This window comes from Cnephaeus nilssonii (assembly GCF_951640355.1).
Source record: "Cnephaeus nilssonii genome assembly, chromosome: 13".
NCBI classification, from domain to species: Eukaryota; Metazoa; Chordata; class Mammalia; order Chiroptera; family Vespertilionidae; genus Cnephaeus; species Cnephaeus nilssonii.
In genome coordinates, this window is record NC_137084.1 from 80,827,391 (window position 1) to 80,853,316 (window position 25,926).

The following is a 25,926-nucleotide window of genomic DNA, read 5'->3' on the forward strand; positions in this document are numbered from 1 at the left end:
TTCTGTCTTGGAGGTGAAGTCTGAAATGGGAGCTGGCGGTGGCCTTTCTACCTCTCCTGGCTTCGATCCGTGTCCCCTGTCTTCACACTCCCTCTCTTCCTCCCAGCCATTTGTACAAATATTCAGTCAGGTTATTTTTTTGTTTAATTCAAGAGGCAGTCTTTGCACCAATGTTAAGCTCATTGATACAATTCCTATCTCTAAAGCAAAAGCTGTGCATTTGCTCCTACTGCCTTGGGCCAGCAGGGAGGCAAGGCTGGGCCCTGCAGACACCCCGGGGTGACCAGTGGAATGCCCCCACTCTGGAACTAAGGAGAGAGGAATGCTTTGGGGTGGAGGGCTGGAGGGGATGGTGGGCAAAGATCAGGGCTGAAGTTTCAAGCAGCAGAATTTCCCAACTCAAGTTTGAGGTGACGTATTCCTGCCACCAGAGCGGGTCTCTTCCCTGTCCTATTTCCTGCAGGTGCAGTCCCTGCAACCCACCTTGCCAGCTCCTCCTTCTCTGTCAAGCAGAGGCATTGGTGGGTGGGTAAGGGTCCTGAGGTGCTCTGGCCACAGGTGCCATCTCTTTCTTTGTGACCAAGTCGAACCAACCACCCAGATGGTCCAGGAGACGCTCTGTCTTCTGCTCATGGGCCTCTTCACTTCAGCAGCGAGATGTCGTCAGCAAAGTCATCGTGCTGGTGGCGCAGGCAGCGGAGGCAGCGCCACTGGCACACCATGAGGCAGAGTGGCAGCATGAAGAGGGCGCAGATGGCGGCCATGACGTAGGCTATGGTCATGAGGGTTGACTCGTCTGTCTGTGGGATGTTGTAGCCACAGTCCATCATGTCCAGGGTGACAAACGGCCCTTCTACCGCCGCCGTCCGGAACTCGTCGTGCACTGGAGAGGGCAGATGTGAGCAGGCAGGTCAGTGTCACAACGCAGTTTGGATTATGCGAGAAAAAGGACTTCCCGACCGGCCTTGAAATGGGCCCCGAGGAGGCTGTAGAAAGCAGTGCCAGGTGGAGGCACGTCTTCTCCAGGCCACAGGGAACAGCGACCTTTTTGTTAATCCTCACCCATTATTTTTTTTTTAGAAGGGGGAGGGAGGGAGAGAGAAACATCGATGTGAGAGACAGCAATCGGCTGCCTCACACATGCCCCGGCTGGGACTGGGAATCAAACGCATGATCCTTTGGTGCATGGGCCAGTGCTCTAACCATTGATCAACCATTGAGCACACCAGCCAGGCACCCACTACCATTCTGAAATGGCATTTAAGCTCCCCTCTGGCGGGGACAGGGACACTGTAGGCTCAGCCTGCTGCCCTTGGATCTTGAGCTCCTCCAGGTGCCCAACAGCTCTTGCTATCCCTGGCGTCCAGCAGAGGCTCCCAAGCAGGCAGGGTCACCACGCCAGGCAGTGGGAAGCTTAGGCGCTAACTCTGGCTCGAGGCAACTGTTCCTCCCTCCCAGACTGGCGGGGCCCAGATCTGCTGCCTGCTGGACAGGGAGCACATGGATAGACTGACCCGCACCCTGGCGCTCACCATGGCAAGCACTGACAGCAAAGCCGATCCGCTTTCTCGCCCGATCAAAGACCACGTAGAAGCCCTCCATGACGACAGCTCCCAGGACAGTGCCCGTGGACGACTGGGAGACGGCGAACTTGTAGCAGTCGTCTTGGGATGTGGCCACATCTTCCACTGGCCGCAGGTATTGCTAAGGATAAGGAGTCAAAGCGTCACAGTGTGTCTTCCTCGCTCCATCCTCACCCCACCTCTGCCTTCTAGGTGGCTGTGTCCTTATGCCGCTCTTCCCGTCGGCAGCCCTGAGCTCCGAGGGCTTGCTTTTCTAAGAGCCCTTCACCCCTGGACACTCATCTACTTCGTCTTCCAAGTTCTGGGAAGCCATGGACTGAGCATCTCCCTACATGTACTGTCTCCTGGGGCCCGCTGCCTCGGGGAGGGACGCACCTGTGGAAGAATGGTGATGCGGAAGGACTGGTTGGTGACCTCGCTCATCAGGTAGAGCGATATGACCGGGAAGATGTTCCAGGGGGTGGTGCCTGCCTGCCAGCACACCAGCTGCTCCCCCAGCCAAAAGCCGTCCGGGAACTTCTCCGTCTGCCGCGGGCAGAAAGGGAGACAGTGAGGAAACAGCCCCTGCCACCATCTCGCCTCCCATCCTTAGATCACACTCACTGGCCTTTATTTGCTTTTCCTGGAATATCCAAATGGGGGAAGGTCCATTGGAACCCAAGAATGGAGGAAGAGAGGGGGAGAATGAGGCCAACACTTTGTACAAGGGGGATTGTGTGACCAGCAAACACCCACAAAAGAGTCTAAGTAGAAGGTTCTAAGGGGGGCACTTGGCTCCTGAAGAATGTGACTCAACAGACTCCCTCGGACTCCAGTCACCTCTGTACCCCTGACTCAGTCCCACTGACCGAGGAGGCTGCCTTGATGGATTTGACTGCAGCTTCAAACACTTTCTTGGGCAAACGAAGGTTGGTGGTGCCACTGTCCACGATGCTCTTATCATAGTTGTACTGAGAGGGAGAAGAGAGGGTTAGAGTACTCAGGAGCTGTTTGCGATGCCAGGCTCTGGCCAGAGTCAGAGGGTTAGTCTGACTGTGTGGGGTGCTGCCTGGGTTGACATCCTGGCTTTGCCACTTTTAGGAGTATATCCTCGGGCAAGTTACTTAACTTCAGTGGCTCAGTTTCCCCATCTTGAAGGATAGTAATAGTACCTACCTCACAGTTATAAGGATTAAATAAATTAATACATTCAAAGTGCTTACAATGGTCCTGGCACACAGGGGGCATTCAGTAAATGTTAACTCTTACTATCTTGGGTGGAAAGATGTTCTCCAAATCTTGAAAATAAAAGTATCTCATATGGTGGTTTCAATTTTTCATAATACTTTTATATTCTATCCTAATCTAGTACGCACTGAGAGCCTAAAGGAGGAAGACCCGCGGCTTAGCTGCCGTCTCCTGGCTTCTGCTGTGTGCCGGGTACTGGGATGGACACTGTTCATTCTGTCTTCGCCACAATCCGCAGACGCTGTTCTTACCTCTTTTGCAGAGGAAAAAGCCCGACAGTAACTTACCTAAGGGCAGGTACTTGCTAAGGGCAGCACCAGAACCCAGAGCTGGACTCCTGTTCACATCACATCACACTGCCTTGCAAACCAGGCCGTGAAGCAAGGCTGTGATGGGTCCAGGCGCCTTTACCTTCACTAGGTCCTATGCCACGTGGTCCCTGTGAATGCCCTGCCGGTGCCCACCCCCGAGTCCTGGTCCTGCTGTGTGGCCCTGGTGCTCCTGACTCTAGGTTCAGCCCCGAGCCTTCCCGCAGGTCCTGCACCTGCCTTGTCCTTCCAGCCTCATAACCCAGGCGCTGACCTCACCCTGTGTCGCCACACCCTGTTCCTCTCCCTGGTGCCCCCTTGCTTGTATTACCTCCTTGCAGTCCATTTTCAGGTCCTGTCCATTGATCTCCACCCGCACAATGATCACCTCATAATACCACTCGCGTCGGATGGGTGTGTACCAGAGGCTGCCTGTGTATAGCGAGGGGTCGATACCCCCAATGATCTAGGGAGAAAAAGGCAGGTACCTGAGTCCCAGCACGAAGGGCAGCAAGTCACCCTAAAAGCAAGCGAAGGACCAGGAATTTCTGGGGGTGGCAAGGCCCTCCACAGACCACCTTTCTCATCCTGCTTCTAATCGAATCATGCCTCAGAGTGACATAGTTTAAAATGTATTAAGAATGTGTTCATGGCCCTGGCTGGTTTGGCTCAGTGGATAGAGCATCGGACTGTGGACTGGAAGGTCCCAGGTTCGATCCCAGTTAGGGCACATGCTCGGGTTGTGAGCTCGATCCCCAGTCGGGGGCGTGCAGGAGGCAGCTGATCAATGATTCTCATCATTGATGTTTCTATCTCTCCCTTCCTCTCTGGAATCAATTAAAAAAAAAAAGTGTGTTCATGCCTGGCAGTGTGGCTCAGTGGTAGAGCATCAATCTAAGAACCAGGGCACATGCCTGGGGTTTTAGACTAGATCCTCAGTAGGGGGTGTGCAGGAGGCAGCCAACTGATGATTCTATCGTCATTGATGTTTCTATCTCCCTCTCCCTTCCTCTCTCTGAAATCAATAAAATCATTGAAAAAGCAACATCAAAACAGAATGTGTTCAGGGGAAGAGACTTTCTAGGAGTTTTAATTATTTGTTTCAGAATCACAGTCCTTGAGATGAAGTTATTTAAACCTAAACTGGCACAGTAAATGTTGAATGAATGATTATTTGCTTCTATAAATTTTATTTTTTCTGCTTGTTGGAGATGGAAAACCATTCACCAGTTGTCCTAATTAATAAATAGACTTTTAAACTTTTTACCTCTCTGCCTTATCATCAGACTGAATAATCTTACTCCAGTAGGTTTCATTTCCCCTTCCTTCGAAACCTAATCATCTCTGATTCTTTCCAGGTTTACCATAGGCGACTTGAGTCCTTTCTGGAGTAATGCCAGGAAGACAGGATGGACAGAGAGTGGGGGTGGGGAATATAGATACTAAGTATCGGAGCCCAAGACTGTGGAAGGGAGGCAGGTGGTACCCATCTCTAACCAGTGCCAGGACCTCCCTCTCCCAGGACCTACTCACCATGCTTCCTCCCACTGAGGCCAGCACTTCCGACTGGTTGGGGGAGAAGCCGGCGCCGCACAGCTGCAGGGAGAAGAGGTTGGGCACGTGGGTCTGCTTTACCAGCGAGTCAAAGAAAGGCTCCAGGGAGTCGTCGGGCTGTGGCGGAAAGAGACGGGAGGGATTCTCACACAGAGGCCAGCTTCTTGCCTACACCAGAGGCGATTGCAAAGATGGGATGTTCCTCGGGAAAGACCGTCTTGAGGTACTGGGATTGGGTGGAGAGGGTTAGCAACAGGCATGCCATGCAAACAGGAAGTACCGAGGGCCCACAGCTCTATGGGATCCCCAGGAGCCCATCATGCTTCAGGGGCCTCTTATTCGAAAAGATCGCAGAGTCTAGAAACCAAGCCTGCTCTGTGCCAGTGGTGACGTCTCGTGCTGTAGTTCTGCCTTCTACCTGGATGTGATTCAGACTACCTTTAGACGGATGCTCCCCTCCTCAGCTAGTTCCCTCCCTTCTCTTTCCCAACTCCGCCCGTGAAACAAGCAGTGTGCAGACACGCTGTCCGGAGCTCGGCCTGTTCCACTCACCCTGGCGATCTCAGCATAGGCCAGCCCCAGGATGCCTTCCCAGTTGGAGCCATTGATGAAGAACTTGTCTGACTCCGTGATGGCAGCAATGTTGGCACGTACAGTGACATTGGGGCCGTGGGGGATGCTCACCAGGTCGGTGCCCAGCTCCCCCTCCCACTTGCCCTGGGTGTAGGGCACATACACGCCCTTGCGGAGGTCCCGGTATGTGCTGGACCTGTGAAAACGGAGGCAGAGCTCTGTGGGTGCATGACCACAGCTGGTACAGGGGTCCAGCAGCAAAGCAACTCCCAGCTGCCTGGCTTACCTTAGGTGCATTCTAGGTAAATGCTTTCAGGCTGCTCACCAGACTCTAGGGGAACCCACCACCCAGAACAGTGTAAAGTGACCTGGCAAACAGATGAGAGAGCTACTGCTGGGCCCACTCTCCTGTCCCCATGGCTCACACTGCTGGGCCCACTCCCCTGTCCCCATGGCTCACACTGCTGGGCCCGCTCTGTCCCCATGGCTCATGCTGCTGGGCCTGCTTTGTCCCCATGTTCACGCTGCTGGGCCCGCTCTCCTGTCCCCATGGCTCACACTGCTGGGCCCGCTCTCCTGTCCCCATGGATCACACTGCTGGGCCCGCTCTGTCCCCATGGCTCACACTGCTGGGCTCTCCTGTCCCCATGGCTCACGCTGCTGGGCCCACTCCCCTGTCCCCATGGCTCACGCTGCTGGGCCCGCTCTGTCCCCATGGCTCATGCTGCTGGGCCTGCTTTGTCCCCATGTTCACGCTGCTGGGCCCGCTCTGTCCCCATGGCTCACACTGCTGGGCCCGCTCTCCTGTCCCCATGGCTCACACTGCTGGGCTCTCCTGTCCCCATGGCTCACACTGCTGGGCCCGCTCTCCTGTCCCCATGGCTCACACTGCTGGGCCCACTCTGTCCCCATGTTCACACTGCTGGGCTCTCCTGTCCCCATGGCTCACACTGCTGGGCCCACTCTGTCCCCATGTTCACACTGCTGGGCTCTCCTGTCCCCATGGCTCACACTGCTGGGCCCACTCTGTCCCCATGTTCACACTGCTGGGCTCTCCTGTCCCCATGGCTCACACTGCTGGGCCCACTCTGTCCCCATGTTCACACTGCTGGGCTCTCCTGTCCCCATGGCTCACACTGCTGGGCCCACTCTGTCCCCATGGCTCACGCTGCTGGGCTCTCCTGTCCCCATGGCTCACGCTGCTGGGCCCGCTCTGTCCCCATGGCTCACGCTGCTGGGCCCTCCTGTCCCCATGGCTCACACTGCTGGGCTCTCCTGTCCCCATGGCTCACACTGCTGGGCCCACTCTGTCCCCATGTTCACACTGCTGGGCTCTCCTGTCCCCATGGCTCACACTGCTGGGCCCACTCTGTCCCCATGTTCACACTGCTGGGCTCTCCTGTCCCCATGGCTCACACTGCTGGGCCCACTCTGTCCCCATGTTCACACTGCTGGGCTCTCCTGTCCCCATGGCTCACACTGCTGGGCTCTCCTGTCCCCATGGCTCACACTGCTGGGCCCGCTCTCCTGTCCCCATGGCTCACACTGCTGGGCCCACTCTGTCCCCATGTTCACACTGCTGGGCTCTCCTGTCCCCATGGCTCACACTGCTGGGCTCTCCTGTCCCCATGGCTCACGCTGCTGGGCTCTCCTGTCCCCATGGCTCACACTGCTGGGCTCTCCTGTCCCCATGGCTCACGCTGCTGGGCCCGCTCTGTCCCCATGGCTCACGCTGCTGGGCCCTCCTGTCCCCATGGCTCACACTGCTGGGCCCGCTCTGTCCCCATGGCTCACACTGCTGGGCTCTCCTGTCCCCATGGCTCACACTGCTGGGCTCTCCTGTCCCCATGGCTCACGCTGCTGGGCCCGCTCTGTCCCCATGGCTCACGCTGCTGGGCCCTCCTGTCCCCATGGCTCACACTGCTGGGCCCGCTCTGTCCCCATGGCTCACGCTGCTGGGCTCACCTGTCCCCATGGCTCACACTGCTGGGCCCGCTCTGTCCCCATGGCTCACACTGCTGGGCTCTCCTGTCCCCATGGCTCACGCTGCTGGGCTCACCTGTCCCCATGGCTCACACTGCTGGGCCCGCTCTGTCCCCATGGCTCACGCTGCTGGGCTCTCCTGTCCCCATGGCTCACGCTGCTGGGCTCTCCTGTCCCCATGGCTCACGCTGCTGGATGTACAGCTCAGGCCCAGGGCAGAACAGTGTAGGCTTTGTGTATTGTACTTGCTGCTGCTGCAGGGACAGCTAGTGGCATCACTTCCCCACCTACCCCAGCTCCGTCAGGCTCCCAGAGAAAAGGAGCCATTGATTCTCCTGCTGCCTTGGGATCCAGCAGTGCCATCCGAGTAGCAGACCAAGTGCCAAGGGCTGAATGTGGAGCCTCTACAACAAGTTCTTCCAGAGAAGGGGTTGGCATCTCAGCCAAGCATGTAGGTTACACACTACCTACATATGCGGAACATGCCCATCAACACCCCTACCTGGGTGTAATTGCACTGCTGATCAGGGCGTGTGTGAATGTGATGGAGGACAGGGACAGGCCTGGGACAAGAACCTACACGAGTTCCCTTTCATTGACCTCAGGCCCTGCGCCCTGACTGCTTTCTCCAGACGGGGAGTTGAGGGGAGGCAGCAGTGGGGAGGTGGCTTTGGCATCTTCCTGGAAGTCCGCGAATGGGATTTAAGCCTCTGCTCACACACACAGAGGCATTAGACATCCCATGTCCTGTTTCTATGATCCCTCGTGGCCTCTCTTACCTTAAAGCCCCACTTCGACCCTCCCTCCCACCAGTTGTCTAAATCCCAGCGCTGGCCCTCTGGCTGATGGGGAGGAGGCAGTTCAGCCCACAGTCCTGACACTGGTCCAGGCAGTGGGGTTTCTGGAAGGCTCGCTCTCCACTCCCGTGAACTGTGCAAAGCCACTGAGAGTGACCCCTGGCGAGAACACAGCAGGCGGGCTCACTGCAGCCTGCTCTCCCTAGACTTGATTGGTGTTGCCTCGAAACTGAGATAGGAGGCTGTGGAGCGAGGCCCCCGCCTCCCATTCAGGAGAGAGGGGGACCCTGGGGTTGCTCAGAGCTTCTTTCCCTGCCCCGGAGGCTGCCTGCTCTCCATCCCGAAGAACTTCCTGGCTGCCTCTCAACTTACCCTTTCCCACAGTACACCCCTGAAATCCACACCCACTCTGCTGTCCTGCTCACCGTCACCTTCTCTCCCCTTCCCTGGCAGGAAGGATCCCAGGATCCTCTCTCCCCGCAGCACCCCTTTTTCTCGGACCCCCCTTGGCCCCGCACCGGGGGCAGTTCTCCCCTCCGGCTCCTGGACTCACAGCTGCCTCTGGTAGTAGCGATGCAGGAAAGGGTGGGGCGCGGCCCCCACTGCGAAGTTGCTGCTGCCCGTGTCCACCAGGATGTTGAGCTGCGGGAGAGAGGGGAGAGCGCGGGTTACTGACACGGGGCTCTGACTCCCCGCTCGGCCTCCCTGCGGAATGGCCATCCTCAGTGGAGTGTCCACCAGGCAGGACGGGACAGGCGGCAGCCAGGCAGGACAGGGGTCCCGTGGCCTCAGCAGGGCCTCAGGCCTCAGAAGCTGTGTCTCTGCCTTCCCTGGAGAATCAGGGCATTTTCGGTGTCGTTAGAGCCACAGTGTGTGTGGGGGGGGTATTGTCTGTCCCTGTCTCCCCTCGGCCGGCCTCCCAGACTCTGCCCGACTGTTCTGTCTTCAGAGCTTGCCCCTCCTTCCTCTCTGGTTCTCCGAGGAAGCGCATCCCCCACAGGCCGCCTGGCTGGGCCCCCCAAGCTGTCCTAGGAGCTGGCACCAGCAAAGAGAGTGAGGGGACTCCCATGGCATGTGATGGCCGCGTGTTTCTGACCCTACCTGCCAGACATGGCTCCACAAAGGCCCCCTCTGTCTCAGAGGCGACACAGACCCATCCACTGTCAGAAACGGTGGGAGTCAGGAGCCAGGATCAGGCCACCGCCCCGGGGCCCTGGTGGGGCTGGGTGAACACGGACAGGTGTCTGGTGTCCCTTGCTGTGCAGCCCTGCTGGCATCTCTTCTACCTGTCCCTCCCTCCTCCATCCTCGATGGCCTGCCTGACCCCTACCTTCTGCGGCAGCCTCCCTGTCACCTCCCGGCTGGAGCCAGCGGCGGCCGCCCAGAGCTGGTGCATGCCTACCGTATCCTCACCGGCAGAACGAGGCAGGCCTGGCTTCGGAAATACGGTCCTCTGAGAAGCGAGTCCTCTTGCCAACATACCACGTGCACCCCTCGGCTCCTCCCCTGACCTCCGGCCCTTTGTCTCTGTACCGCCCTCCTCAGCCAGTGAAGTCAGCTGCCCTTGGGTTTGGTGCAGGTTCTGACCTTGCCGCCTCGGGAGGTCCCTGCGCTTCCCTGGGCTCCAGCTGCCTCCTCTGCCAGCTCCTTCCTGCTCCCCGTGGGCCTCTGACCCCCGTCCCCACCTAGCCCGCTCAGCCTCCTGGGAGACGCCCCTTGCACTGGCCCCTGGGCCTCTGACCCTGCTAGGGGTCCTGCTGGCCCCCTCCTGGCCTGGCTCCCATGTTCCTCTGCCTCCCCCCGCTCCCCCTGCCCCCTCCCTGGTCTCCCAGCACCGGCTCCAGACCCTGGGCTTCCAGAGGATCCACAGAGCTGGAGGCTCAGAGCTGCGATGTCAGCCGGATAACGGATAATGCTAAAGCTGCTCTTCACCCCCCACTGCCCCACCTGCCGGCTCTGCTCCCAGCACCGCGAGCGCGGCCTCGGGTGGCAGGGATCCTGCCTGCACGGGACCCCAAACAAAGAGGCGCCTCCACAACCCAGGACCCATGGCTCTGCAGGGGACAGTGGCCTGGGATGTGTGCCCGGCTGATCCCAGGAAAACGGGCCCACATGTTACACCACAACAGAGCTCTATCTGGGGGCTCCATGTCCCCGCTGTTCCCGACTGCCCTCCTTCCCACTGCAGGGAGGGGGCTCTCTGTAGGCCACCCCCTCCAGCCTTTCTCCTGGCCTGAGGAGGGTCTCCCCCTTTCACCTCAAAGGGGTCCCGCCCTGGAGGAAGGACCCCTGGGCTCCCCGCCCTCACTAGTCCCGGCCTCCCCTGCTCTGTGGCCTCCGCTCTCCATCCTCATGAGAAAATGGGGCCATAATAAGCAGGTGCCATTTCCTCTCTGGCACGTGGCGGTCCAGCTGTCTGGCTGCCCTTTGCAGTGCGGTCCTGCCCGGGAGAGGGGTCTTCGGTCCTTAAGCATTTCCAGCGAAACTTCAGCACTGAGCCCACACTCACCGGGAAACAGGGCTGTCAGGGGCCAGAGCCAGGGTGGGGAGGGGCGCCCAGCGTGTGTGCAGGCCCTCCCCAGGGGCCCGCAGCCTGGCCTCCACACCTGCCCCAGCAGCCTCCGTGCCCGCGGCCCGGCCTCCACACCTGCCCCAGCAGCCTCCGTGCCCGCGGCCCGGCCTCCACACCTGCCCCAGCAGCCTTCGTGCCCTCGGTCCGGCCTCCACACCTGCCCCAGCAGCCTCCGTGCCCTCGGTCCGGCCTCCACACCTGCCCCAGCAGCCTCCGTGCTCACGGTCCGGCCTCCACACCTGCCCCAGCAGCCTCCGTGCCCTTGGTCCGGCCTCCACACCTGCCCCAGCAGCCTCCGTGCCCGCAGGCCGCCCATCCTCTCAGCTGTCCTTCCTCCTGCGGGGCGGGGGGGGGAGCTCTCTCCTTGCTCCTCAGACCCCCACCCCCCATTCACTATCCCAGTCTCAGGGCCGACCCTGAATCCGGAGTCTTCCTATTGGCATTTACAAATGTCTCTTTGCTTTTTTAAATCGTTTAAATCTTCACATCGCTCCCAGCTCCCCCCTCTCTCCTCTCCCTTCACAACCAAAGTCATCAGCCAAGCTGTCTTCGTTTTTCACCTCCCACCCCCTCCTCGGCCCATTCTAAAACGGGATCTCGCCTCCACCCCTCCCTCCACCGTGGAACAGCCTATAGTCACCAATGACTTCAGGTCACCAAATGCAGGACACACTTTCCAAACCAGGCTCGTTGTACGTGACTTCTGGGGACCAGTCAGCACCACGGACCTCTCCTCCTTGTCACCCCACCCCTCCCCACACGCACCCCGTGCCTGCCCCCCCGCACCCCGCCCGGGCTCTGTCTGCTGTGCAGGCTCGCTTCTCCAGGCTTGCCTGTGGCCCTTCCTCCCTGCAGTACTCTCTCTCTCTCTCTCATCTCGCCCTGGGCTGCAGCCCACGGTTCCCACCTCTCGGCTATGACTCCTCAGCCTATAACCCTAGGTCCCCCCACCCCCCCTTAGAGCTCCAGAAGCACACATCAACTGCCTCAGCGGCACCGGAATGTAGGGTGCCCCAGCTGACCTTGCGCGGTCCTGCACATCGGTGTTTTCCCGGTGTTCCCCGTATTAGCAAATGGCATCCCCAACCATCTCTTCCCTCAGCGACTTCAAAGCCATCTAACACCGTCCTCTTCCTCGCCATCCTCAGCCAGTCCTGCGCAGTTAGCCATCTTAGTCTCCTGCGTTTACTCATTTGCTGCCATCTGCCCTGCCACCCGAGGCCACGCCCTCCTCAGTTCATCCTGGAACATGCCTGGTCAGAGCACAGCCACCCTGCACCCCTCCAGCCTGTGTGTGCGCTGTGGAGAGGGATCTCCTCAAGACGCACATCTCACCCGGCTGGCCCTCCGGTGTCAATGGTTTCCCTTGCTACTAAAAGAAAAGTTAGCCCGGCCGGCATGGCTCAGTGGTTGAGCGTTGACCTATGAACCAGGAGGTCCCGGGCTAGATTCCTGGTCAAGGGCACATGCCAGGGTTTCGGGCTCAATCCCCAGTAGGGGGCGTGCAGGAGGCAGCTGATTGATGACTCTCTCTCATCATTGCTGTTTCTATCTCTCTCCCTCTCCCTTCCTTTTTGAAATCAATAGAACATATATTTTTTTAAAAAAGAAAGAAAAATTTAAAGCACTAACGTTTCGGAAGCCCTTCATGAGCCAGTCCAGCCTACGTATCCCGTGTAGCTTGTCCTGTGCGCGCCAAGCCCTCTGCTCCTTGCCACTCTGACCTCATTTCAGGGCCTCAGACCTTTCTCCCCTCCACCTCCAGTTCTGTCGACTCACCTCCTAGGACCCTTCAGCTTGAGCTCCAAAGAGACTTCCTAAGGGAGAAAGAGGCCATACTGTCTTGCTAAAATGCTCCCATAAAACTTGGCGCTGTAGTTTCACACTGACCCTCTCCTCCCCTGTGTCCCCAACGTGTCCCTAGTGGCATCACAGGGCCTGGCAATACTGATTGCTTGAGTTAACAAATGGTTAAAGGGTGCAGAGGGGATCCCTCAGTTGACTCCCAAACTGGGGGAGTTTTTAGGTTGTAGGTGTGGCTCTAACTCACCAGGTGCCGGGTTTGACACAGGATGTCAGTCTCCAGGCGCCCGGGTCCTGAAGCCATCCGACCTCTTCCCCATCTGCAGCTCCTGCCTCTAGATGCGCTGGGACCGCAGCCTGGGGTCAGGGCCAGGTCAGTGCCAATTACTTCACAAACACGGGAGCCCCTGGGGCGTCTGGAAGGCAGCTTCATGGGAGGCGCTAACAAGCCCCGCAGGGAAAGGCGCTTCTGCAGGTGAGGCCCCGGGGGACCCCAGCAATAACCTGGCCTGATGAGAGAGGTACCGAGCTGGTGAGTTCAGGTAAGTCTTTGTTCCTCAAATCCCAGCTGCCTTGGCCCAACTCTAGCAGACTGTGAGCTCAGATACTTCTGGATAAAAAGAGACTCCAGGAGCCATCTGTCTGTTAGCTGGAGGGGGCGTGCTTTCCAACTCGGAAAGATCTGTTACTAAGACCCACAGCCTTCCTTGGTAGCCCACCCCAAGGTCTTACCACTTTGCAAGCCTCTGGGGAGGGGCTTTAACCCACATTCTACTATTTCTAATTCTCCTGGTCTATTTCCTTCTGAGTGGGCCTCAGAGCCAATGGGAGAAGCGCTCTTATCCTCTCAGATAACAAGCCTTTTTGCTAAACTGAGATGTAGAAGCCCTTCTTCATTTGACTGAGGAGGAAACGGAGACCTGCTGTGAGTCGGCGACCTGACCCCTGTTACACCAGGAGCCCCAAAGCCAGGACCAGGATCCACTGGTCTGACCAAGCCCACGTCTGCTCTTTCATCTCCTTGACCTCCCTGAATCTCTCCTTTGGAGAAGGAATGTATGGCAGATTGTTACACTAAGGACTCACAGCCCCTGTCTGCCTGCCCTGGTGGGATCCCCTCTGACACGGACGCTGGGCTAGGCCACATGACTTGTTTTGCCCACTGAGCCATGGCAAAGGAGGGGAGCAGAGGTGGGATACGTGCTCATGCCTTGGGGGTCGCCCTTGTGGAATGCTGCCCTGAGAGTGGAGGTAAGGGAGCTCGGTCTGGCCTCCTTGAGGATGAAAGACTTCCTGGAGAAAGAGGTCCAGCAGGCCCTCTAAGTCCAGCCCCCGCTGACCGCCAGCTGAATTCAGCCACAGAATCCCAAGAAACAAAATGGCCTTGGTCTTCAGCCGCCAAGTTTTGGAGTCATTTGTTACACAGCACCAGGTAACTGATACAAAACTTTCTGAATTAAGTTCTGGGATCCTTGACCTTGGGGGCCTCTAGGTCAACCATAGGTCAACTTGAATGGACATCTCGTCCCTTTCCCGCTTCCTCCCCAAGCTTCCTGTGAAGTTTCTCAAAAGCTCAAGGACCTCTTACCTCTGTACCTTCACATATGCTGTTTCCTTTGCTTAAAATGTGCTCCCCTGTTTTGTCTAACTTCTGTTCAAAGTTCAAGTCACAGTTTAAACATTCTTTCTCCCAAGGGTCTTGCCCTGATGCCCCTAGCCAAGATGAGCTTCTGTCTCTTGCAGGCCTCAGTAAAAGCTGCGTCTTTGAATGTCACTCATCACATGCCAATCATTTAGCTAAAGCCTGTATGTCCCACACTGTGAGCTGCTCAAGGGTGGGGTACATTTGTATCCTTATTATCTACTAGAGGCCCGGTGCATGAATTCGTGCAAGGGGCTTGGCCCTCGCAGCCCCTCATAGCCTCAGCCGGCCCTCGCAGCCCCGGCTTCGTCCGGAAGGTCATCCGGATGGTCGTCCAGAAGGATGGCTGGATGGTCATTCTGCTGTTTAGTCTAATTAGCATATTAGCTCTTTATTATATAGTATTCTTACCTAGCCCTCAGTAGGTGCTTCCTCACAATTTTGTTGTTAATCCTCACTCGAGGATATTTTTTCCATTGATTTTTAGAGACAGTGAAAGGGAGAGGAAGAGACAGAAACACTGCTGTGAGAGAGACACATTGACTGGTTGCCTCCTGCATGCGCCCCAACCAGGGCTGGGGATCAAGTCTGCAACTGGTATGTGCCCTTGGCCAGAGTTGAACCTGGAACCTTTCAGTCCACAGGCTTTGTTCACTGAGCCAAAACAGCTAGGGCGTAATTTTTTTTAACTGGTAGTAATTGCCTCATTTCCTGAGTTCTCTGAGCCACCACAGATTCTTGCTGTTAACTCAGCCCCAGGGTCTTTGCAGGGCTGCGATTTTAGTCTGGGACTGTGGGGTGACCGTGACACCGACACCCACCATACCCACCCCTGCTTCCACTTTGCTCCACAGGTTGAAGCTGGCGATTGACACTGGGGAGCAAGCAGGCTACCGGTTCCCCACCTGGGGCTATTTAAAAAATATATGTATATTTTTATTATTGACTAGAGATCCAGTGCACAAAATTCATGCAGGGTGTGTGTGTGTGTGTGTCCCTCAGCCCAACCTGCACCCTCTCCAATCTGGGACCCCTCGAGGGCAGTCGGACATCCCTCTCACAATCCAGGACTGCTGGCTCCCAACTGCTCGCCTGCCTGCCTGCCTGATTGCCCCAAACCACTTTTGCCTGCCAGCCTGATCAACCCCTAACCACTCCCCTGCCAGCCTGATCGACACCTAACTGCCCTCCCCTGCTGGCCTGGTCACCCCTAACTGCCCTCCCCTGCTGGCCTGGTCACCCCTAACTACCCTCCCCTGCAGGCCTGGTCACCCTTAACTGCCCTCCCCTGCAGGCCTGGTCATCCCCAACTGCCCTCCCCTGCTGGCCCGGTCACCTCTAACTTCCCTCCTTGCCAGCCTGGTCGCCCCTAACTGCCCTCCCCTGCTGGCCCGATTGCCCCTAACTGCCCTCCCCTGCTGGCCTGGTCACCCCCAACTGCCCTCCCTTGCAGGCCTGGTTGCTCCCAACTGCCCTCCCCTGCTGGCCTGATGGCCCACAACTGCCCTCCCCTGTAGGCCATCTTGTGGTGGCCATCTTGTGTCCACATGGGGGCGGCCATCTTGTGTGTTGGAGTGATGGTCAATTTACATATTACCTCTTTATTATATAGGATTTCAAAAAGGAAGGGAGAGGGAGAGAGAGACAGACAGAAACATCAATGATGAGAGAGAATCATTGATTGGCTGCCTCCTACATGCCCTACACTAGGGATTGAGCCCCCAACCGGTGCATGTGCCCTGACCAGGAATTGAAACGTGACCTCCCGGTTCATAGGTCGATGCTCAACCACTGAGCCACGGCAGCTGGGTATTTGTTGTTGTTTTAAGGAATCCCAAGCTGGCTACATCACCCCAAACCTTAGCTAGTGCACCCTTCCCCCTTGAGACAGGATGCTCCATTTCCCCCAGCCTCAAATCCAGCTCAACTAGTATTTGTTAGTGCTTCCAATTCACATCAGATGGTGGCTATGAATGGTGAAAAAGTTTATACATCTGTCTTACAGACCAGACCTAAGACAATGTTTCCCAACCTTTTTTTTTTTTTTTAAGCAGTAGAATGCCTTTCTGAGCTCATGCAGGACCCCAGTGTACCAAAGAGAGGTTTTACTTCCTCTGTGTCCATCCCATTCCCGGTGGCTCTTGAGGTGTCTCTTTAGCTCTTCAACCTCCATGAAACCCACCCGGAAACCCCAGCCTGTGAGGCATCTAGCAACCCAGGCTGCTAGGTTGTCTGCTTCTCCCTGTCACACAGTAGGTCCTTCCTGTTGTCTCTCCATGCCCCGCCCACAGGGGCAGTGGCTTTCCTGTTCTCTGGGTCTGTACTCAGTGGAAAAGGAAGCCCAGCACCTGCCTTCTCAGCTGGGGCCATCAGGAGGTGCCAGGGTTCACTCCCTGTGCTCCTGGCGAAAGGTCCAGGCACCCAGAGGCCAGGCAAGGAGACACGCAGCCTGGATGCAGGGGGTTCCAGTGCACAGCAGACAGGGTCAACCACAGGCCATGCCACTAAGAAGGCCTGGCGAAAGGAGCAGCTGGGGTGGAGAGGCAGGGAGCTCAGCCATTTGCTCTGTGGCTTTGTCAGAGTCTGAGAAGAAGGCCTAGGAGTCCTGCCTGGCCAGTGTGGCTCAGTGGTTGAGCGTTGACCTGTGAACCAGGAGGTCACAGTTTGATTCTTGGTCAAGGGCACATGCCCGGATTGTGGACTCGATCCCCAGTGTGGGTCATGCAGGAGGCAGCCGATCAATGATTCTCTCTCATTATTGATGTTTCTATCTCTCTCCCCCGCTCCCCTCCTCTCTGAAATCAATAAAAACATATTTAAAAAACCAAAAAACAAAACCTAGGCGTCCTGGCTCCCCAGGTCAGCCCCTGGGACTGCTGACTCCCCTCCACCTCTGAGCATGCACCTCCCCTCTCAGGAGCCACTGGCACAGCCCCGCGGTGACGGTGACGGGCTGCTCAGGGCCTGGAGGAGGGTCTGGATCTGGCCCAGAACTCCCCACTGCCTGGGTCCCCAGGAGAATGGCTCCCAGCGCACAGAGCAGCTAGTGGTCAGGTAGGGGCTTCCCCGTTCTTCTCCCTGGATTTTCAACCAGGACTCTCTGCTTCGCTCTGTTGGAGACAGCGAGAAGGGCTCCTGACCTCCAACCTCAGTGAGAGGGCCTGGTCTCTCACAATGCCCCCCAATCCCCACAAACTCCTCCTTTCCTGACCTGGGGCAGCTGAGGACGAGCGTGGGAAATGGCAGCAGAGGGTCCCAGCAGGGCCTGCGTGCAGCAGGGAGCCAAGGCCAGGCGCCCGCCGCAGGAGCTGTGGGCAGCCTTCGCTCTGGGGTCCCGCCGGCACTGTCTAGTTGAAGGTGGTTCGTTGAACTCAATGGTTTTCCATCTGTTTCATATCAGAACTTAAAACAAACATATACGACCTGGAATTCCGCTGTGCAAACACAATGAAAACGGAACGCTGCTGGGAGCTGGGAGGTTTGGGGGCAGGGGAGCAGGCCTTGGAGGGTGGCAGATACAGTCTTGCCTGCTTGCCTTTCTCCCAACCTTCTCCTCACACTGCGGGCCCTTGTAAAGTTCCACACGCCACTCACTCTCTCTGAGCTCCACTTCCTCGTCCCCCAGTAGGCATGTTAATACATAGCCCTTGTAGTTAAAGCAGAGTTTAACCATCGCATTTTGGAAAAGTATATTGTGCTTGAAGCGCTGCTCCTTGGGGACGGGTCTCTCTTCCCCTCAGCACCAGGGGCAGAGACCCTGGGCTGAACTGACCTGCGAATGCGGCTCTGAGGACCCTCCTCCTCGCTGTCCTCCCCGCCCCCACCTCTTCCAGGCCCTTCTATTCTAACTTTGATCCTCCTCCAGGCTCTACCAGGGGTGGGGAACCTTTTCTCTGCCAAGGGCCATTTGGATATTTACAACACCATTCAAGGGCCATACAGAATCATCAACTTAAAAATTTGCCCTGGCTGGTTTGGCTCAATGGATAGATCATCTGCCTGTGGACTGAAAGGTCCCAGGTTCAATTCTGGTCAAGGGCACATGCCTGGGTTGCAGGCTTGATCCCCAGGGGGCGTGCAGGAGGCAGCGGGTCAATGATTCTCTCTCATCACCATGTTTCTCTCTCTCTCTCCCACAACCTTCCTCTCTGAAATCAATAAAAATATATTTTTAAAAAATAGTCTGCTATATTTGGTCAGACATTTAATCAGTTCACCACTAATGCCTTGGCAGGGCCAGACCAAATGATTTCTCGGGCCTTATACCACCCGCGGGCAGGACATTCCCCACCCCTGGTGTCCAAGCTACCCTCCCCACCAGCGATTTACAACCGGGAACCACAAAAATTTTTCAAACATGCAATATCCGAGTCAGAGGCGCTATCTTCCTTTCCCTTAAATTGTCAAATAAAAAAAGGACAGCAGCCAACACAACCAAAGCCGTCGTTGTGAATGAATCAAAATTATACCTATTTTATTTGTTAGATCAGTAAAAATCATTAATATATTTTTGGTGTGCCATAGAGCTTAGTGATTGGCTTATGGGTGCCATGAGAGGAAAGAGGCTGGAAATCACTACTCCACACTGAAGTGTTTTCCTGGAACCCCAACTACACCGACCACCCCTCTCCCGTGTACCTACTAGGCCTCTCTGCCTCTAGACTCGAACCCGCACTCCACCGAGCCGCACAGCACCGAGCCCAGCTCCCTGCTCCTTAGCATGGCTGGGCCTCTCTTCAGAGTGCTCCCCGGCTTTCTCCTCTTCCCGCCAAGTCAAAGGCCCCCCCTTTCCAGCAGGCCTTCCCGGCAACCTGCTGCTTCACTCCCGAGACTCACTGCCCTATGCGTACCAAATGCAGACCGTCTCGGGTGCTGCTGAGGTGTGCACATGCTGGGCCTCACACACACCTGCGCTCTCAGTGCTACGTGCGGCTCTGAGCTATGACTGTGGCATTATTTTTCTCTTCTGCACACACAGGTGCCCCGAAACACATTTGTTCAACGGAATTGACTCTCCCCAGATTTCAATCCAAACAATTAATCTTATCCTGCATTTGGACAGTGATGCTTATACCAGTATAATGAGATGACACTCTTTCATTTAGGAAAAAGACTAAAAATATTTTCACCAGAACTCCAGTTCTGCACTTACAGTTGCCCATCAACAGCTCTATTTAGATGTCTTACAGCTTATTTATTCCCACACTCAACGTCTCTAGGTGCATGTTCTGAGCCTGGTGCTGTCGGAGATATTAAAGAAAAATAAGACACTGAAAAAGATATAAATTTTAAAAATACACTGTTCTTGCCCTAGCCAGTTTGGCTCAGTGGATAGAGCGTTGGCCTGTGGACCAAAGGGACCCAGGTTCCATTCCAGTCAAGGGCATGTACTTTGGTTGCAGGCTCCTCACTGGCTAGGGCCTGGTCAGGGCTCGTACAGGAGGCAACCAGATCGATGTTTCTCTCTGTCTCTCCCCTCCCTTCCACTCTCCCTAAAATCAATGGAAAATATCCTCGGGTGAGGATTAACACACAAACAAACAAAGAAAAAAAAGAGACTGTTTTCAAGAGGTTGATGTTTTATGAGGGAAACACAGTTACACATTTGGGTAAGTGTAGTAAGGAAGTGAGAGCAGGTATCATGTGGAATGGCAGAGGGATGTTCATGATAAACCCATTCTTCTTCTCCTGGAGACACACACAGGTGGCAGGGAGTAGCAGGAAGACACACACAGGTGGCAGGGAGCAGCAGGAACACACACATAGGTGGCAGGGAGTAGCAGGAACACACACATAGGTGGCAGGGAGTAGCTGGAAGAACACACATAGGTGGCAGGGAGTAGCTGGAAGAACAGGGTGAGACAGTCTTCGCTTTCTGGCCTGCCACCTTGCCAACTCTTTACCCTTTGAGTCCCTACTTCTGCTAGAAGCTGTGAATATAAAAACCAAACTAACCTAGTAGGATATGTTTTAAACACTTTACATAAACTGCAACCCTAAATACAAGCAGCTTTTTGTATACAAGTACTGCTAAGCCGTCCCCTCCTGCCAACTTGCCTGCTCCCCAAAAAGGTCTTGTTCTGCTCCAGTTCACTCCCAATCAGACCTCTTATTTTTTTTTAAATCAATATTTTCCCATTGATTTTTAGAGGGAGTGGAAGAGAGAGGGAAAGACAGAGAGAAAGTCGATGTGAGAGAAACACATTGATTGGTTGTCTCTTGCACGCCCCCTGACCAGGGCCCGGGCCGGTGAGGAGCCTGCAACCAAGGTACATGTCTTTGACCGGAATCGAACCCAGGACCCTTTGGTCCTCAGGCTGACGCTCTATCCACTGAGCCACATCGGCCAGGGCCCAATCAGAATCTTGAAATCATTCTTGACACCTTCTCCCCCACTCTTCACACCAATGTCGCCAAGTCCTGTCCACCCGCGTATACTGTACCTTGCATCCTGGTCTTCCCTTTTCATCTTTCACTGCCTCGTCCGGCCTTGTCATGGCGCCTCTCACTCAGACTGGGCGACAGACCTGCCCCTGCACGTCTCAGTTCCATTCCTTCTAACATGGAGATGTCTCTCCCGACAGGACTGCTGTCTTTATATCCCTCCCGCACACAAATATCTGCAGAGCAACGTCCAGGCCTTAAGCGTGACCTTTAAGGCTTTTGGCCATTTGGCTCCATTGTATTTCCCGTAACCCGTAACAGAGACTGGACTGGTTCCTGAGCTCTGTCCCCGGACAAACACGCCGGAGCTCAAACACACACAGCTCACTGTCACTTACTGTGGCCTCTTCTGGTCTAACCGAGTCCCGGGGAGAGCAGGAGTGGACATACAAAGCAAGTGCAGTTCCTGGCTGGTGGGACAGGTGCCATGTCCCCAGTGAGAATGACCTTCCCCCTCCCATTCGTTCTTAAGACCATGCTAACCACCACCTCCTCTGGGAGGCCTTCCTGGATTTCACCTCTTCAGCTCTGTGCTAAGTAGATCAGTGTTCCCCTGCGATTCTGACTCAGTAAGTCTGAGGTGGGGCCAGAGAATGTACATTGATTTCAAACAGGTTCCGATAGCATGGGCCTCACGTGGAGTGCTGCTGCTATGGATTACCTCGTCCTAGCCTTTATTCTTCCACGTCACACTAAACTCCTTAAGAAAACATACATTCCATCTCTTTGCGGATCAGCCCCCAAACCTCACAGTTAATTGCACGGCACACAGGAAGTGCTGTCTTTGACTGGTTCAGAGTATATCTGCCAGGCGTGTTCTTACATGGTGCTTACAGCAGCCCGCCGGGGCGGGGGGGAGAAAGGCAGGCTGCCGGGAAAGAATCAAAGTCACCGCAGAGCCGAGCCCGGCTGGCACTGGCTCAGGTTTGCAGCCACGGGGCAATCCACCAGGGGGGTCCCCCGCACTGGCTCCCTGCGCTGGTGTGGAACTTGAAGCCCACTTCCCCCCTCTTAGGAAGGTGGGGTAAGGGCCCAGCCGGCGTGACTCAGTGGATGAGGGTTGACCTATGAACCAGGAGGTCACAGTTCCATTCCCGGTCAGGGCACATGCCCGGGTTGTGGGCTCCATTTTCAGTATGAGGGTGCAGGAGGAAGCCAATCAATGGATCTTTCTCATCATTGATGTTTCTCTCTCTCTCTCTCTCTCTTCCTCTCTGAAATCAATAAAATAATTATTAAAAAAAAGAAACGTGGAGGAAGGAATTGACATCTATTGGACAATTACTCTCTGCCAACTTCCGGGCTGGAGGGGTGTAGACATCATCTCAGGGGCCCAGGGAAGTATGGTAAGTGGTCCCCCATGTGCAAAACACTGCGGCCAGGACACCCATGTTTTATGCTCCATTGCATAGCACAGAAGAGGCAGAAGTGGCCAGACAAACGGGGAGGAAATGACTTTAACTGACTGGAGGTCAATTATGTGTCCAGCTGCACTGTTCTAGATGCTGTCACCTACATGGCCTCATTTAATGCCCACAACGACCTGGCAGAGGAGAGCTCACTGCACCCGTGTGAGAGGCGAGGCAACTGGCTCAGAGAGGTCAGACTGTTTGCCCAAAGCCACACAGCGGAGGACGGAGGAGAGGAAAAGCTGGCACTCCTGTCTGTCTGACCCTGAAGCCTCTATGGTGTCCCAGCCCTGTCCTGTGGCCACGTCCTGGGGTCTCTGCACAGCACACCACGGTCCCAGGTCCCCACACCCCCTGGTCCCTGCCCACACCCAGTGTCCTGGTGGGCCAGGCAGCAGGTGCCTGGCCTCGGGCTCTGTCCTCGCCCTGAGGACTGATTCAAGACTGCTCCTGGGTACTAAGGGTGCGCAGGAGAGAGGAGGAATTCGCGGGGGAGACCGGAGCCTTGGATCAGCCAGGCGGCGGGAGGGCCTGGGTGGCGGGCCCAGGAAGGCTGCCTCCACCAGGTCACTGGAGGTGGAGCCTTGCAGAGGGAGCTTCCTGAGAAGCCCAGGGCTGCTCCCCCCCCCCCCCCCCCCCCGCACAGACACTCCCCTTCACAGACCCTCCCAAGGACAGGCCTCCTGGACGCACACCGCAGAGGGCAGACCGAGGGGAGGGGAGCGGGGCGGCTCAGGTTCAAGGTGACACACCCGCACACACAGAGCCAGCCCATCACTTGTGTCCAGACCCACCCACAGGGCGGCACATGTGCCCAGAGGCCCCACAGCCCCCACGAGGGCTGCTCACGCCCACACTCCCACCCACCCACGGGGGTGCAGAGGGTGCAACCGGCACCAACCTTTGGAGGTTGTCAGGAAGGATGGGGAGCGTGGGTGGTATTTTCGCCATCGCTGCCAGGCCCGCCCCCTGCTGCCCCAGCAGCTACCAGCTCAGGAAGGAGTCTCATCCTCAGAAGGGGTCTGGTTCCTTTGCTCAGCCCAGTTCCCTCTGGCCTGTGCCCTGGAGGCTTGGCGGTGTGGGGCGGAGGAGGGGCGGGGGTGGATGCCAGCGGGGGAGGGGCAGGCGGAGGGCGGACTGGACCGCAGGAGTCTGTCTGTCTAGGGCTTCTGGGCTGGCCTGGAGGTCAGAGGAGCTCAGGCCTCACGCCTTGCTGCCCCCGTGGTGGCCCAGACAGTGGGGGAAGGGCCTCATCCAACTCGGATCAGGATTCCCTGGCCTTCGAGGTGCCAGGAAGGATGATGCGAAGCCTGATTCCCGAAACACCAGGGGAGGTGATGGGGTCGGGCGGCCAAGGTCTGGGGTGGTGGGCGTGGGGGCCTCAGGCTTGGCCAGGGCTGACACCTGTTCCCAGCGACCCCAGGGCTTGGACCCTTCTCTGGGGCGGGCTCCCCGCACAGAAGTATTTCTCCTTCCCCAAATCTCTACAAAGAGGTGTGTGTGTAAGATGGGAGTGAAGAGAGGGCAGGCGGGACGCCTGAGAGGGAAGGGGAGCTTTGGGGACGACAGATGACCCCCGCTGCCACGGTGGTCGCAGAGGAGCGTTGGGGGAGGGTCACCGCTGCCCACACCATCCAGCCCGTGTTCGCAGGGGCCAGCATGCTGCCCCAGCGGCCCCTCTGCTCATGCTGGAGGCGGGGAGCGGCCCGCGACCTTACCGTCTGGGGGGGGCTGCCCACAGTCATCTCCACATAGTAGCCCTGACCGGACTTGCCCCTCAGGTTGTCCACCATCTCCACGAAGCTGCCCCTCCGGCCGGGCTCCTCGGGCTCCTCGGTGTCCCGGGGCAGTCGCAGGCCCAGGGGGGTGCCCCCTAGCCCGCTCCGCAGAGGCAGCCGGATGCCAGGCTGGGCACAGCGGGCGGGCAGCACCGCCGAGCCCATCCACAGCAGGAGCCAGGGCAGTGCCGGGGCCATCGCGGCCCAGCCTCCAGGCCCTCAGGGCTCACTCGGGCCCACGTCTGTCCCTAAGGTCTGACCCCAGCTCTGGGTGCCGGTGGTTTCTCAGGAAAGCGAGCTGTGCAGCATCGGGGCTCCCGCGGGCCTTGGACCAGCCGGCCCAGCTGTGGGACGGCAGGAACGATCGGCAGAGAGCGCGAAGGGGAGCCGGATCCCAGCTACATCTGGCCAGAGGCGTGCAGCCTCAGCACAGGTCGGGGAGAGGCCGGGCTGGGCCCCCTGGGGGTGCTGGAAGGGGCGAGCATGGCAGGTCGGCAGCGCTGGTTTCCCGGGGCTCCCGGCAGGTCGGTGGCGGGGAGAGGCATGGGCTCCTGCAGCTGCACCGCTGGTCAGGCCACCATCATCCAGCTCCCACTCCCAGGCAGGCTGGGCGGAAAGACTTGTGGCGGTGGCTGTCAAGCCGAGGTCTCGCTGTTCCGTGGGATCGCTGGGAAGTGTAGTCTTCCCAGGCAGCAGCCAGCTTCCGGGGCTGGTGAGGGGTCTGGGATGCCCTCTGCTGAGCTGGAGTCCACCCTGCAGCACCTGGCGGGCAAGGTGGCCTGGCCTTGGCGGGGCGGGAGGACCCACTAGCAGAGAGTGGTACCGACCTCGCATTCTGTCAGTCCTTCATCCTGCATTTATTAAGCACCCACCGTACGCCAGGCATTCTGCCAAGCCCTGCGGAATAAAGGCACATGCACCGCACAAAATGAGGTGGCGATTAATAAATTAGTACTACAACTTCGGAGAAAAAGTACACGGACAAAATTAGAAGAGAAGTCACAGACTAGAAGATAACATTTGGCACACAATAGAGAGACAAAAAGTGAATTTCTATACTACAAGAGGTCAATAACCTCCCCCCCCAAACAACCTGGTAGAAATATGAATAAATAACATAAACAGGTAATTAATAGAAGAAATTCAAATGGTCAATAAACATGAAAAAAAGTTTAACTTCATTCATGGTGAAATAATGCAATTAAATAAACATTTAGATAACATCATTATTCATTATTTTGCTTCTCATATTAGTAATAACTGGTGTGAAGTTGTTGGTTGGGCTATAAATTATTCTATTCTTTTCTTTTTAAAAAATTATTCTGTTTTTAGAGAGAAATTTGGCAATGCCTATTAAAATGTAAAAAACATACTCTGAGCAATGTCAATTCTAGAATTCTATACAAAAATAACAGTATTTCAACTACAAAAATAACAGTATTTCAAAACAAAATAAGTGATTATCAATAAGTGAATGAGACAGTCATTGAACAGAATGCTATGAAAGCATTATAAAGATAGAGTGCCACCCTAGCCCATTTGGTTCAGCAGATAGAGCTTCTGCCTCTGGACTGAAGGGTCCTGAGTTCAATTCCAGTCAAGGGCACATGCCCAGGTTGCGGGTTCCATCCCCAGTGTGGGGTGCGCAGGAGGCAGCCGATCAATGATTCTCTTTCATCATGGATGTTTCTTTCTCTCTCTCTCTCTCTCTCTCTCTCTCTCTCTCTCTCTCCTTTCTCTCTCTCTCTCTCTCTCTCTCTCTCTCTCTCTCTCTCTCTCCTCCCCCCTCTTTCCCCCTCTCCCTTCCTCTCTGAAATAAATTAAAATATGTTTAAAAAAAGAAGAAGAGAAAAGAATAGAGTGCCCTGGCTGGCATGGCTCAGTGAATAGAGCATTCGCCTGCTTACCAAAGGGTCAAGGGTTCGATTTCTGGTCAAGGGCACATACCAGGTTCAATCCCCACCCTGGCTGGGGAGCCAGCTGGAGGCACCCAATTGATGTTTCTCACATCGATGTTTCTCTGTCTCCCTCCCCCTCCCTCCCTCCTTTCCAGGCTGGAAAGGCAATGGGAAAAAAATACCTCAGGTGAGGATTAACAACAACAACAACAGAATAGAGTAACTTCTTTCAAAAACAAATATTTTTGTTGATTTAAGAGAGGAAGGGATAGGGAGAGAAAGATAGAAACATCTATGATGTGAGAGAATCATTGATCAGCTGCCTCCTGCACCCTCCCACTGGGGATTGAGCCCG

The 25,926-nt window shown here is 56.2% G+C and overlaps 1 protein-coding gene across 1 annotated transcript; it reads right to left on the reverse strand.

Moving 5' to 3' along the window:
- Nucleotides 1-626: 626 nt before the first annotated feature.
- On the reverse strand, nucleotides 627-24,325 carry BACE1 (beta-secretase 1). The gene is made up of 9 exons (XM_079787878.1): nucleotides 23,614-24,325; nucleotides 8,579-8,667; nucleotides 5,225-5,441; nucleotides 4,652-4,789; nucleotides 3,450-3,584; nucleotides 2,432-2,533; nucleotides 1,959-2,108; nucleotides 1,533-1,704; nucleotides 627-883 (listed from the first exon to the last, which is right to left on the reverse strand). Exons 1-9 carry the CDS (start codon nucleotides 23,869-23,871, stop codon nucleotides 642-644), a joined length of 1,503 nt encoding a protein of 500 aa, XP_079644004.1. The 5' UTR covers nucleotides 23,872-24,325; the 3' UTR covers nucleotides 627-641.
- Between the last annotated feature and the right edge of the window lie 1,601 nt (nucleotides 24,326-25,926).

What these genes read in the sequence shown, in the direction of transcription:
- BACE1 (XM_079787878.1), bottom strand. Translation starts at nt 23,871, where the DNA reads ATGGCCCCGGCACTGCCCTGGCTCCTGCTGTGGATGGGCTCGGCGGTG. An exon ending in CGCTACTACCAGAGGCAGCT is followed by an intron (nt 5,442 to 8,578) that starts GTGAGTCCAGGA and finishes CCGTTTTCACAG; the next exon opens with GTCCAGCACATACCGGGACC. An exon ending in TGAAAATGGACTGCAAGGAG is followed by an intron (nt 2,534 to 3,449) that starts GTAATACAAGCA and finishes TCTCCCTCTCAG; the next exon opens with TACAACTATGATAAGAGCAT.